This window comes from Capricornis sumatraensis, chromosome 8 (genome assembly GCF_032405125.1).
Source record: "Capricornis sumatraensis isolate serow.1 chromosome 8, serow.2, whole genome shotgun sequence".
Classification (NCBI taxonomy): domain Eukaryota; kingdom Metazoa; phylum Chordata; class Mammalia; order Artiodactyla; family Bovidae; genus Capricornis; species Capricornis sumatraensis.
In genome coordinates this window covers 23,498,476-23,513,032 of record NC_091076.1, presented here as the reverse complement: position 1 = coordinate 23,513,032, position 14,557 = coordinate 23,498,476, and the positions used below count along the sequence as shown (strand labels likewise).

The following is a 14,557-nucleotide window of genomic DNA, read 5'->3' as shown; positions in this document are numbered from 1 at the left end:
TTCTCCCTGGTTCCAAATGTGACACACCTTTTTCACCATCATTTCCCAATGCTCTACTACTGTACAGTCATGTACACTATAACTTTGTCAAAGATTTATATACTGTGAAATACATATACATTCCTGTACAGAAGAATACAGTTTCAGAATAGAATTTGTTTCCTAAGCCTTATGACCACTTCCCACATAGCGACCTCTTATTTTCTGGCTATGTGTCTTCTAGAGGTCTTGATGTGACTCTGGACTCCTTTCTTTACCACGTCCTGCTCTCTTAATAATAATAATAATAAAAACACTTTCAAACACCTGAAATTCATTTTCTTAATGTTAGGCACGTACAAAACCCCTTCCTGTCTGAGTCAATCATTTCACCAGTGTGTGTGCTAAGTCATCTAGTCATGTCTGACTCTTTGTGACCCTATGGACTGTAGCCTTCCAGGCTCCTCTGCCCATGGGATTCTCCAGGCAAGAACACTGGAGTGGGTTGTCTTGCCCTCCCCCAGGGGATCTTCCAGACCCAGAGATCAAACCCACATCTCTTACGTCTCCTGCATTGGCAGGCAGTTTCTTTATCATAGTGCCCCCTGGGAAGCCCCATCTCACCAATATACTAGTCCAAAAGACCTTCCTTTCCCACCCAAAGAAACCCATGAAACTCTTTACCTAAACAAGCAAACAAACAACAAAAAAACACCATGCACCATGAGAGAAATTCATACATCCCCTGGAATAAACAACAGTTAAGCTTCAGATTAAAACTATTTTCTCATTAATGATCATAACTGAAACAAATAGAATAGAATGAAGTAGATGCAAGTAGACTACGCAAGCAGCAGACTTGAAATTAGAAGGCTAACTGCTTAGTCTAGATGTTTTTCTTTATGAACCTGTGACATTTAATCATTAACCATTTGGAGCTTCATTTTACCATCAATGAAATAAATATATTTAGATGATCTGCTGAGTTCATTGTGCAAAGGTAAAGGGAAAACTCCAGCCAAAGAAGCTTGATGTAAAATATTTACCAGATACAAAATAAATTACAGATAAAGCCTTTATGGAAACTTCAATCTCTGACATTTAAAGGAGACATAGTCTTCCAAGTCACAGAATGGAAAGATGGGAGTAGAAACAGAATATCGGGTGCATGTTTCTAACAGCAAGTGGCAGATAAGCACACTCCAGTGAGACAATGTGACTTATATAGCTGATTTTTATCACTGGTCTGTCATTATATCAGAAGTGTCTCAAATTTGATCACTTGGGGACCATTTTTCTTTTCGGTAAAAACTGAAAGTGTGAAATGACAGTAAAAATAACAGAGATACTACATTTTTAACTTAAAATGGGGATGGCCCAGAGAGATGGTATGGGGAGGGAGGTGGGAGGGGGGTTCAGGGTTGGGAACACACGTACACCCATGGCGGATTCATGTTGATGTATGGCAAAACCAATACAATATTGTAAAGTAAAATAAATAAACAAATAATAAATAAATAAATAAAATTAAAAAAAAATTACTAGTAAGAAGGAAAACTGCAGGAGATATCTTGCAAATGATTAGGGAAAAAGAAGCAACAGACAAAAAAACCAGAGATGAATTATTGGGGGAAGGCTCAAATATTATTTAAATCATGTTATTTTAAAAAAGAGAGATATAAGATTCTAATTATACATATTTAAATGAGCACACAGAATCTCCTTCTCCTAAAACTATATGCACAGACAGATAATATCTCTGATCAAACGTTCACTATCCTCAGGACTTTTCTCAGAGCAAGTTTAACATCTTTGTTCCTAAAGCTGTAAATTAAGGGGTTCATTATGGGAACCACATTGGTATAAAATGCTATTGATCAGCATTTTAGGTGTAAAAACAGAAGAATAACAGAGATCTCTGAAGGACAAATTAAAGAGGAAAAGTTACATAGGGGTGTGTAGATGTGAACTCAGCCCAATTAGGAGAGACTTTTCCCTTATTCATGGGCATAGAAACTGGTTTAAGATACACAAATGCACTTGATCCAAAGAACAGAGAAACAGCAATGATGTGGGAACTGCAGGTGCTGAAGGCTTTAGACCTGTCTTCTGTGGAGCTGATATGAAGGATGTTGGAGAGGATGAGGCCATAAGAGACAAAGATGGTGAGGCTGGGTGTTGATGCCTGACACAATCATAACTTCCAGCTCAAGGATATAGGTACTTGTGCAGGAGAGCTAGAACAGAGGGCAGCTGTCACACAAATAATGGTCGATAGTATTTGCATCACAGAAGGTCAGTCTCAACATGCCTGCAATAAGGATCATGGCATCCAAAAATGCCATCAAGTAGGGACCAAGCATAAAGCTGGAACACACTTTAGGGGACATGGCAGTGTAATACAATAGTGGATTATAGATGGCTACATAGCGCTCATAGGCCATTGATGTCAACACATAGTATTCAGAAATACCAAAAAAAGTGAAGAAGTAAAGCTGAGTCATGCATGTAGGAGATAATCTTCTTCCCCGATATGATGTTGATCAGCATTTTAGGTGTAAAAACAGAAGAATAACAGAGATCTCTGAAGGACAAATTAAAGAGGGAAAAGTACATAAGCGTGTGTAGATGTGAACTCAGCCCAATTAGGATGATCAAGCTCAAATTTCCCATCACAGTGACCATATACATTACTAGAAACAGGAAAAACAGGGGGAGCTGAAGAACTGATTGGTCTGTTAATCCCACTAAAATGAGCTGAGTCATGAAAGAGTCATTCCATGGAGCCATTCTTCTCTAAGGGGATCTGTGAAAACAGGGGAGAAGGGTTACATAGAGGAAAAAGAGTTATTTCTCACATCTCCTCACATAAAGTGATGCATGCACTGGCAATGACTGTGAATAGCCCAAACTGGACCCATAGACTTTACTTACCATTACCATGGAAATGAGTGACATAAATTTCCCATATGAACACTTTACAAACTAAAATGTTTGTAAAGAAAATGCTTTACAAAGTGTGTGAGGCTTCGTACAGCAAAAAAAATTTGGCCTTTTATCCAAAAGAATAATGGTGGCTCAGCGGTAAAGAATCGATGTGCAATGCAGGAGACACAGGAGAGGCAGGTTTGATCCCTGGGTCAGGAAGATTCCCTGGAGAAGCGAATGGTAACCCACTCCAGTATTCTTGCCTGGAGAATCCTATGGATCCTTCCCGAGGAATCAGGAAGGCCACAGTCCATAGGGTTGCAAAGAGTCGGAAACAACTGAGCAACTGAACAGTAAAGGAAAACAAGTGTGAACCAGGACAGTTTCCCTTCTCTCATGTCACCATTATTTCATTCACTTGGACCCTCTCCTCACCTTTCCTCTTCTTTTGGCCAAAAGCCTGGTTTTTGCTTCTAGTGCACATAAGACTCTACAGGGTAGGAACCAAGAATATTGCTTTCAATTTATTTAAAAAACAAACAAACAAGGCTAGAGGAACTAAAGTCTAGGACAGCTTAAGTTACTCCATATCAGTTCAATTGCTCAGTCATGTCTGACTCTTTGCAACCCCATGGACTGAAGCACACCAAGCCTCCCTGTCCATCACCAACTCCCGGAACCTACTCAAATTCTGTCCATCATGTCGATGATGCCATCCAACCATCTCATCCTCTGTCATCACCTTCTCCACCTTCAATCTTTCCCAGCATCAGAATCTTTTCCAATGAGTCAGTTCTTCACATCAGATGTCCATAGTATTGGAGTTTCAGCTTCAGCCTCAGTTCTTCCATATAGCACAGAGCAAAAGATATAAAAGTAGAAGAAAGAGTGTTCCATCCATGGAGAATAAACTTACTAGGAAACTGCATCTCTTGTGTCTGAAAATGATTCTGAACATTCCATGCTCTTTCCTCAAGCAGATTTCTCTGCAAGATTCAATTGACTCTCAGGACTGCAGAAATAGGAAATGGACTATCATATCTTAGGTTCTCCGTCTCCCTCTCAAACTGGAAAAACATGAATAAAAGTGGAATTCAGAAACTCAACCTCTTAAAGGCAGAATATTCCAGGGCTTTCTTCTTGTTTTTACCCCATGGTCTTGGAAGGGCAATTTCAGGTTCTGAGGATTTGGTTCATTGATTTTAAGAAATTTAAGAGACCCGGATGTATAGAACAGTCTTTTGAGCTCTGTGGGAGAGGGAGAGGGTGGGATGATTTGGAAGAATGGCATTGAAACATGTATAATATCATATATGCAATGAATAGGTAGTCCAGGTTCGATGCATGATACTGGATGCTTGGGGCTGGTGCACTGAGACGACCCAGAGGGATGGTACGAGGAGGGAGGAGGGAGAGGGGTTCAGGATGGGGAACACGTGTATACCTGTGGCGGATTCATATTGATGTATGGCAAAACCAATACAATATTGTAAAGTAATTAACCTCCAATTAAAATAAATAAATTTATATTAAAAAAAGAAACCACCATCTATAATTAATTTTTATATTCCCTAGAATTCTTTCAGAATTAGAGATCATAATTTTGATTATGATTTCAGTCCTATCCAGCAGCAGAAAAAAATAAATGGTTGCTATTATTATCACTTTGGCCCCATAGGAAGTCACAGAGGATTTAATGTGAGTGTAATGATATAACGTAACTCAGATATAGATATGGCAGCAGCTTGTTCCATCTATTCCTCAGGGAACAGTTTCTATGTGTAATAAGAAACTAAGGGGATTGTATATACAATCTGTCTTTAGTTCCTTATAGACTCAATATTTTACTCAAGCTTTTCCTTTGCTATAGGGATTGCTCATCCTCCAAGGAACAGCCAAAATTAATGACCATTTCCCACCAGCAAGATGGCAAAAGAGCAAGCCCTAGAATCTCCTTCCCTGCATGAACACACTGACTCAAAACAAATTATGTACAGATTTCCTCTGTAAGAAATCCAAAACTTAGTTAAAAGGATGCTGCACACAGTTCCAGCATGATACCAATCATGTTGAAACTGTTAAGAAAATGCAAGGTACATCTTGCCATATACCTATGGTGATCCAGAACTATGTGATTGGGACAAAATTCTCCAGTTCCCAGGCTCTCCCTGAGGAGAGAAAGAGATTGACAATACATCCAAAGCCCCAACTTTTCATAGGGCCGTTCAGAAGACTGGTCTCTGTATAGCTTGTGTGAGAAAGCTGAAGGGATATGGGATATGGCATAGTTTAGCTGCTTGAGGTGAGAGAGAAGAGAGACAGCAATTTGGGCTAAAATTTACTATAGCTTCCTACTCCTCATTAACTTAACATAGCTAGTAGTAGTAGAAAATATTTTTCCTACAGTTTCTCTTTGGTAAAGGAAAATGTACACTGTTCAACCAATGATGCAACTGATCTGGGAGCTGCCCGAGGAATTGACTAATCTCCTGTGTTAAGGGTTTATGGGTCTACGGGACGGGCAGGGCCGCAGCTCTCCTTTGCTATTTGCTCAATCCTTTGTTCTATGAGCCAGCCAGGCTGTGCCTTAGGTTAGAGATTTGTGCAGGAAAGTTCTCTATTTCTCTCTCTCTCTCTTTTCTTTCTCTCTGGCTATCCCGCAGTTTGGATTGCTATCTCACAGTTAGCTCCTTCAGATTGTCCTCAGGGCATTCAGGCCTGGTCCTTATCCTAAGCATGCACCCCACACCTCCCCTGCTCCCTGGTGGCAGACGCAGGAGTCTGGACTATTTCTCCTCTGGGATTTGTGGTTAAGGGACATATTCTGTGGGTTTTGTGTTTATTTGTTTGTTTTTTTTTTTTCTCTTCCCTCCCGGTTATGTTGCCCTCTGAAATTTCAAAACTCCCCACAGACCTGCTGGTGAAAGAGTTTCCTGGTGTTTGGAAACTTCTCCTCCTTCACAACTCCCTCCCTGGGACGGGTCTCCAACCCTAACTCTTTTGTCTCTCTTTTGGTCTTTTATATTTTGTCCTACCTCCTTTCGAAGAGAATGGGCTGCCTTTCTGGGTGCCTGGTGTCCTCTGCCAGCATTCAGAAGTTGTTCTGTGGAAGTTGCTCAGCATTCAGATGATCTCTTGGTGAATTTATGGGGGAGAAAGTGGTCTCCCCATCCTACTCCTCCCCCATCTTAGGACCGCCCCCGTGTCTGTTTCATTTATGGTTTTCTCAGGGTATATTCCCAGTAGTTGGATTGCTGAGTCAGTGGTAAAGAGCCTGCCTGCCTGCCAATGCAGGAGATGTAGATGTAGGTTAAATCCCTGGGGCTGGGAGACACCCTGGAGGAGGACATAGCAACCCATTCCTGGTGAATCCCATGGACAGAGGGACCTGGTGGGCTACAGTTCATAGATTCAGAGTCAGACACAACTGAAGTGACTTAGCATCCATGCATCCACAAGGTTTGTTTTCCCCCAGTTTTTAAAGAAATCTCCATACTGTTCTCCATAGTGGCTATAGCAATTTATGTTGCCACCAACTGTGCAAGAGGTTTTCCTTTTCTCCACAGCCTCTCCAGCAATTATTGTTTGTAGATTTTGATTGTGGCCCGTTCTGATTGGTGTGAGGTGATACCTCACTGTAGTTTTGATGTGCATATCTCTACTAACGAGCTAAGTTGAGTATTTTTTTCATGTGTTTATTGGCCATCTGTATGTCTTCTTTGGAAGAATGTCTGTTTAGGTTTCCTGCCCATTTTTTGGTTGGGTTATCTATTTTTCTGACAGTGAGCTGCATGAACTGCTTGTGTATTTTGAAGATTAATCTTTTGTCAGTTGTCTCATTTGCAATATTATTTCCCATTCTGAAGGTTGTATTTTCATTTTGTTTATAGTTTTCTTTGCTGTACAAAAGTTTTTAAGCTTAATTCAATCGCATTAAAAAAAATTTGTTTTTATTTCTATTACTCTAGGAGGTGGGTCAAAGAGGATCTTGCTGTGATTTATGTCAAAGTGTTCTGCCTATGTTTTCTGAGTTTTATAGTTTCTGACCTTACGTTTAGGTCTTTAATTCGATTTTATCTTTCTGTATGGTGTTAGGAAGTGTTCTCATTTCATTTTTACATGTAGCTGTCCAGTTTTCCCAGTACCAGTTACTGAAGAAACTGTCTTTTCTCCACTGTATAATACATTCTTGTCTCTTTTGTCAAAGATAAGATGCCCATAGGAGTGTCAGTTTATCTCTGGGTTTTCTGTCTTGATCCGTTAGTCTATATTTCTGTTTTTGTGCCAGTACCATACTGTCTTGATCATCGAGACTTTCTAGTATGTTATGAAGGGAGGAAGGTTGATTCCTCCAGTTCTATTTTTCTTTCTCGAGATTGCTTTGGCTGTTTGAGGTCTTTTGTGTTTCCATAAAATTGTGAAACTTTTTGTTCTAGTTCTGTGAAAAATATCGTTGGTAATTTGACAGAATTTCATTGACTCTATAGACTGTTTTAGGTACTATATTAATTTTCACAGTATTGATTCTTCCAACCCAAGAACATGATACATCTCTTCATCTGCTTTGTGTTGTCTTTCATTGATATCTTATAGTTTTCTGCATGCAGGTCTTTTGTCTCCTTAGGTAGGTTTATTCCTACGTATTTTATCCTTTTTGTTGCAATGGTGAGTGGGATTTTTCCTTAATTTTTCTTTCTGATTTTTTGTTTTTAATGTATAAATGCAAAGGATTTCTGTGTATTGATTTTGTATTCTTTGCTAAATTCATTGATTAGCTCTAGTAATTTTCTGATGGTATCTTTAGGGTTTCCCATGTACAGTATATCATCTGCAAAGAGTGATAGTTTTACTCCTTTTCCAATATAGATCCATTTTATTTCTTTTTCTTCTCTGATTGCCATGTGTAGGACTTCCAAAACTTTGTTGAATAATAGTGGTGAAACTGGCTACTACTTATAATTGTCTTCTCTTATTCCTGATCTTAGAAGAAATGTTTTCAGTTTTTTATTATTGAAAATAATGTTTTCTGTTTTTTACATATTACTTTTAAAAGAACTTTATGAAGTCATTTTAACAGACAAAAGCAAATCAAAGGGAAAATCCATTATCTCCTCCCACAATAACCAGAAAAGAAAAGAAAAACCCTCAACACTAAAATAATAAATGCATATGTATTATTAAATATTTCAGATATAACAGAAGCATTTGGGAAACTCCCCAGTTTCAAAAGTTGTTTACTAGTAAGCAAACCCTGCTGGATATTCCCATCAGCTCCTTCAGATCCCTACTCCATCTTTCTGCAACTTTCTCTGGACGTCTCCCTGAAGTTTGGCTTTTGTGGGCTACATCAGGGGCTCCCTGGTTACCTGGTGTCTAATTGGGAACTGTCAGGGGAGGCACTAGCTGAGAGGGAAGGAGGGAGGGGCAAATTATATTCATGGGACTAAGACATACAAACCACTAGATAAAACAGAGAAGCAACAAGAATATATTGTATAGTAATATTTGAAGATTTAAGAAATCAGGATGGTGAAACTGGGTACTGTGATGTCAATGCTCACATAAATGAGAACTACCACCTCACTGGCATAGGTGCTGGTACAAGAGAGTTGGAAGAGTGGGAAGATGTCACACAAGTAATGGTTGATGACATTAACACTGCAGAAGGTTAGTCTAAGCATGCACCCTGTGTGGGCAGATGCTCCAGCAAACCCCATCATATATGCAGTCAAAGAGATCACCAAATAAACCTGATGGGACATGGACCTTATACAGCAAGGGATTACAGATGGCTACATAGCAATCATAGGCCATTGAGGCCAACATATGCACTCAGAGTTGACAAAAAGGAGAAAGAAAAACAGCTAAGTAATGCATCCCACATACGAGATGATATTCTCCCTGAACACAAAGTTCATCAGCATCTTGGGGGTGAAAACAGAAGAGTAACAGAGATCAGTGAAGGACAGGTTGAAGAGGAAATAGTACATGGGGGTGTGGAGGTGAGAATTTAGACCAATAAGGATCAAGCCCAGGTTGCCCACCATGGTGTCAACACAGATCATTAGAAACAGGTAATAGAAGGGTTGTTGGAGCTCTGGACTGTCTGTTAATCCAGCAAGAATAAATTTAGTCACTAAGGAGTCCTTTATAGCCAGCTTTCTATTCTCAACTTTGGAAATCTGTGAGAACAGAAGAAAATTTCATTAGTAGGGAACACAGCTTTGTCCTTACAAACTAACTTTTATATGAGCTTTATTTATGAGAGAGAGTCTCAGATGGGCAGAAATCATGTAAGTCCTCCTCTGCTTCATAGTGGCTGAAGGCACACACATCTCAACATTTAAATCACTGTCTTTTTATTAAATTTATTTTTAATTGAAGGATAATTGCTTTACAGTATTGCATTTGTATCTACCAAACATCAACATGGACCAGCCATAGGTTTACCCGTGTCTCCTCCCATATCTTTGGTTTTCATGAGTTGTATGGGACAAATAATAGCTCTAACTTTACTAAAAGATAGAGGGATGGGACACCTTCTACTTGTTGAAGAGTTTCAGTAGTAAGAATGTATCCCCATCACTGCAACCAACTCATCTGACCAGTCACTTTTTCATTCCTACTCAAGTTTTCATCACTCTACTAGATATCTCAGATTCCCTGTGATGACCTTCAAGACAGAGAGAATTCATATAGAGCAGAGGTCACACCAATATTCTGTTTCCTGGAAGGAAGTTGTTAACAGTCTCTAGGATTTACAGACACTTTACTACAAGATATCATGAAGTCAATTATTGGTGACAGGCCTGGAGGAGAGCCTTGGTGGCCTAAACTTTATACTTAACCATATACTCCATTGCTTCTACACATTCACCTGCTATATTCCATCTTAGAAGAACAGAAGATGAATAAAAAAAGGTGAATATACTTTATCATGTTTTGTAGGATGGCATGAAAGAGAAATAAATTAATTTGGGTGCTAATTAAATTAGCTGTTAAATTAGTGAAAACATACCAAGCTTTATTCTTATAATGACATGTAAAGTTGTATAATACATATATTTCAACAAAAGAATTTTAGGAGAAAAGCAGATATTTTCTTCATCTGATATTACTATGCTCTGGATTTGTCACTTGGAACTGCTATAGTTCTCATGCTGCCAGAATGGGGACAAGGCCAACACAGAGGATATGCTCAGCATACAAGCAGTCAAGTCGGAGATCCAGACCTTGGATCTTGTTATTCAATAGAAATGTTTTTCCTCATTTTTTAGTGACGAGAGAAAAATAAACCTGGTTAACTCACATTCCTTCCATGGAGGGAACTAAGTGCCGAGGGAGCTTTATATGTGTTTCAGCTCCACTCTTCTGGAAGAACTGGCTTTGGAGATATTGACGCTGAGATGCAGTCACAGAATCTTCTCTCTGTGTTGGCTAAAGAGTCAGAGTATTGATACAGCAGTCTGAACATTACAGGAGTTAGTCTGAGGTTCAGATTAAAGTTGTAGCTATAAATCTATTAGGAGACTGAAAAGGGAAACCACAGACTTGGCAGCTATACCACCATGTTATAGATTTCATGGCATTTGCTTAAAGCTTGTAATTTTTTTATACCTGATTAGAAATCCAGGGGTAAGTTTCCCTTAAGACCTTCCCATCATGATAAGCTCTGCAAGCAAGAAATTGGTGTCTGTTTTCACACCCTAATCATTTCCTTCAGGGAATGTGCATCCCTGAAGCATAGAAAAAGATCCTTTCTGTTCTTCATAAAAATGAAAATAGTTAATGTCACTGAGAATTTCATTAACTGTCATTCCAGATAACATATTAATTTTAGTAAAATTTATAAACGCTTCAGTAAAGGTTATTTATCTTGCTTTATAAAATAGTCTGAGTATCTTTAAATATTTATGAACATTTTATAGACATATAGAGAAAAGATATTTTATTGCTTTTAGACATTATTGTTTCAGTAAAATGCTATTAAGTATAATTCTAATTCAACATTCCATGAAAATTTTCTTTGGGCTGCTCTGACTCAATATGTCCTTGCTTTTAATAAATTAATTCTATAAGAAAATCAGGGGCTTCCCTGGTAGATCAGCCAGTAAAGAATTTGCCTGCAATGAAGGAGACCCCGATTCAATTCCTAGGTAGAAAAGATCCCCTGGAGAAGGGATAGGCTACCCACTCCAGTATTGTTGGGCTTCCTTGGTGGCTCAGCCAGTAAAGAATCCACCTGCAATGCGAGAGATCTGAGTTCAGTCCCTGAGTTGGGAAGATCCCCTGGAGGAGGGCATGGCAACCCACTCCAGTATTCTTGCTTGGAGAATCCTCATGGACAGAGCAGCCTGGCAGTCCATGAGGTCACAAAGAGTTGGACATGACTGAGTGACTAAGCATAGAGCATGTAAGAAAATCACTGTTCTTAGACTTCTTTTTCAAGAAAATATGACTTTAGAATTCCTCAGTTCAGTTCAGTTCATTTCAGTCACTCAGTTGTATCTGACTATAATTCCTAGATATGTATTAATTTGTACTTGTGCTTACGAGATTGCAGCTCACATTTATTTTGAAATAAGTATAGATTCACATGGAATTGCTAAAATAATGCATAGAGTTCCTTGAACTCCATCTAGCTTCCTATCATGATGACATCTTTCACAATTGCTGTGTAACAGTAAAACCAGAAAACGGACACTGGTTTAGTAATGGTAACAAGACTTCAGGACTATAGACAGTGAGATTTTAGCAGACTTATAGGCATTGAGTGTTTGCATTGTGTGTGCATACATGTGTGTAGATCTATGCAATTTGATCCTTTGCATATATTCATGTAGCAGCACCATGAGTGGATACAGAATTGTTTCACTACCTTTAGAAACTCTTATACTACTCTTTTATAGTCACACCCATCCCCTTCCACCTTCATCTCTGTTTTCTCCATCTCTATCTCTTTTATCTCCACCTTCATAGTCAAGTCATTTGGAGGATAATAAAAGAAATCAAACAATATGCAATCTCTGAGACTGGCTTTTTTCACTAGTCACATTTGTTACATATATCAATAGCCATTTCCTTTACTGTTGACTAGCATTTCATTTTTGACAATTTAAGTTTATTCCATCTTCAGTAGTAATTTAAATATTACTCTATTCTTGTATTTATACAAAAGTAAATCTGTTTTATTTATGGAAAATATTTCAGGGGCAGGGGGTAGAAATCACAGTTAAAGCTGATTCTTCTTTGAATCCTCTTTAAATCAACCTAAGTCAAGGCTCTCATTCTTCCTTCTCTAAGAATAAAGACTGAGACATCCAGATTTTTAGCAGATTTTTAATAATCGGTCAAAGACAAAGGGAAAGCAAGGAATGCCCTACCACTACCCTTTGTGAGAGTGTACAGCATCATTACCAGTCATAAGCAAATTAGTCAGGAAAAGGCATTTGATTATAACAAAATTTCTATTATCTAAATTTATTATCATTCATTCAATCCCAGTACACATGTGATAGCTTCAGAATTGCAAGTCAATACCAGCGTGAGAAACACATTTACCGTCTGGAGTACAGTGCTTATATACAGTTTGTTTGTTTTTTTAAAACTCTTTCTCCTTATAATGTACAGTCAAATAAGTAACTGATGCCATCAAAGAAAGAATTTACAAATACACAAAAAGGAAAGTCTATAATGAATTCTGTGGTGCTAGATTAAAGTTGGAAATAGCATGTTTCTATTAAATATATATTAACATTCATTGTTATTCAGTCACTAAGTCATATCTGACTCTTTGCAACCCCAAAGACTTGCAGCACACCATAGGAGCCACAGTTTTAGGGGACTGCCACACTTTCTTGGATTTTACCTCCAAAATACCCCAGCAGGTTCTCACAGTGAAGATCTGAGAAAGAATCATCTTGGTTCTCACAGGGAGGGAAAGAGTAATATTTGTAACAATTACTAGTAACAAATAGTACTAATTATTGATAACAAATAATACTAATTATTAGTAACAAATAGTACTAACAAATAGTAACAAATTTCATTTAGAACTCCCTTTTCCTCAAAGTCTTACTCAGTGCAACTTGGACATTGCTGTTCCTCAAACTGTAGATGAAAGGATTCACCATTGGCCCCACAATCGTATAAAAAAAAACTATGGACACTTTATCTTCATTCAGAGACCCAGAAGGAAACTTTCTGAGATACATGAATGTTGCTGATCCAAAGAAAAGAGAAACCACGGTTATGTGGGAGCTGCAGGTACTGAAGACTTTGGACCTGCCCTCTGCAGAACGGATGTGGAGGATGTTGGAGAGAATCAAGGTGTAAGACACAGAGATGGTGACACTGGGCACTATGACATTGACACCCACCACAATGAAAACCACCAGCTCATTGATGGAGGTGCTTGTGCAGGAGAGCTGGAGGAGAGGAGGAATGTCACACATGTAGTGATTAATGATGTTTCCATCACAGAAGGAGAGTCGCAGCATGCACCCAGTGTGGGCCATGGCACCCACAAGCCCCGTCGCGTATACACCCACCGTCAGCATGAGGCAGACCTGATGGGACATGGAGACCTTGTACAGCAGGGGCTTACAGATGGCCACGTATCGGTCATAGGCCATTGACGTCAAAATACAGCACTCACCCACAACAAAGAAGGAGAAGAAGCAGAGCTGAGTCATGCACTCTGCATAAGGGATGATGTTCTGGCTTACAAAACTCATCAGCATTTTAGGGGTAATGACAGAGGAATGGCAGAGATCAGTGAAGGAAAGGTTGACGAGAAAGTAGTACATGGGAGTGTGCAGGTGAGGGTTCAGACCAATAAGAATAATCAAGCCAACGTTCCCCACCACAGTGACCACATAAATTGCTAAGAACATGAAAAAGAGAGGCAGCTGGAGTTCTGGCTGCTGTATTAAACCCAGCAGGATAAACTCGGTCACTGAAGATTCATTCCCTGGGGCCATTCTTCCCTAGGATACCCAGGGAACAGGACAGAGGGTAATGTTAAAACAAGTACCCCATTCTCTCCACCCAGCCCCACTCTAATGAGACAGACCCAGAATGTGAGAAGGAACCCCACCCCACCCCTCTGTGCCTTTGTTTTCTCTTCTGTATTAAGGCTGAGGGATTTTTTAAAGATGCGTATCAAAAACACTAACAGGCAAGTTCTTCAGGAATAAGATTCAGTGACCCTGAACCTCATGACAACATCTCTGCTCCACTTCTGCCCTGACAGTTTACCAGGCCCACCCAATGATCAGTGGTAGGCACAGCAGAGAGAAGACGCATCATTTCAGAGTCCTTGGCTTCTATAGATGAGGTTTGGAAGACGAGTAACAGGACAGATAAAATTCAACAGTCACCCTTCAGCACAAAGACTTCAGTGTTGGGACTTGCTACCTCTGCTTCCTTATTCTTAAAGAAAAGCAAGTGGTTATGATTAATTTTAGAAATGAACAGACCAGAACAGAGATTCTTCTTCTTCTTTGCTATTGTTTTTGTTGTGAGTGCACTTTGGACTCAGAGAGTCAGAGCAGAGACCTCGGTACCCCAGGCTCTGAGGTGCCACGAGTTACAGGTCATGATTTCTGATGTTGGCTCTGCCAGAGTGTCCTCTCCAGTCCAGGGGGTG

At 39.3% G+C, this 14,557-nt stretch overlaps 1 protein-coding gene and 2 pseudogenes across 1 annotated transcript; all 3 read right to left on the bottom strand.

Annotated features, from left to right (window-relative positions):
- Positions 1-1,742: 1,742 nt before the first annotated feature.
- On the bottom strand, positions 1,743-2,769 carry LOC138083487 (olfactory receptor 8B3-like; annotated as a pseudogene).
- A 5,598-nt stretch (positions 2,770-8,367) lies between these two features.
- On the bottom strand, positions 8,368-12,826 carry LOC138083486 (olfactory receptor 8B3-like; annotated as a pseudogene).
- A 130-nt stretch (positions 12,827-12,956) lies between these two features.
- LOC138083365 (olfactory receptor 8B3-like) lies at positions 12,957-13,898 on the bottom strand. Its single transcript, XM_068977211.1, has one exon. The coding sequence runs from the start codon at positions 13,887-13,889 to the stop codon at positions 12,957-12,959; it is 933 nt and encodes a 310-aa protein (XP_068833312.1). The 5' UTR covers positions 13,890-13,898.
- Positions 13,899-14,557: the final 659 nt, after the last annotated feature.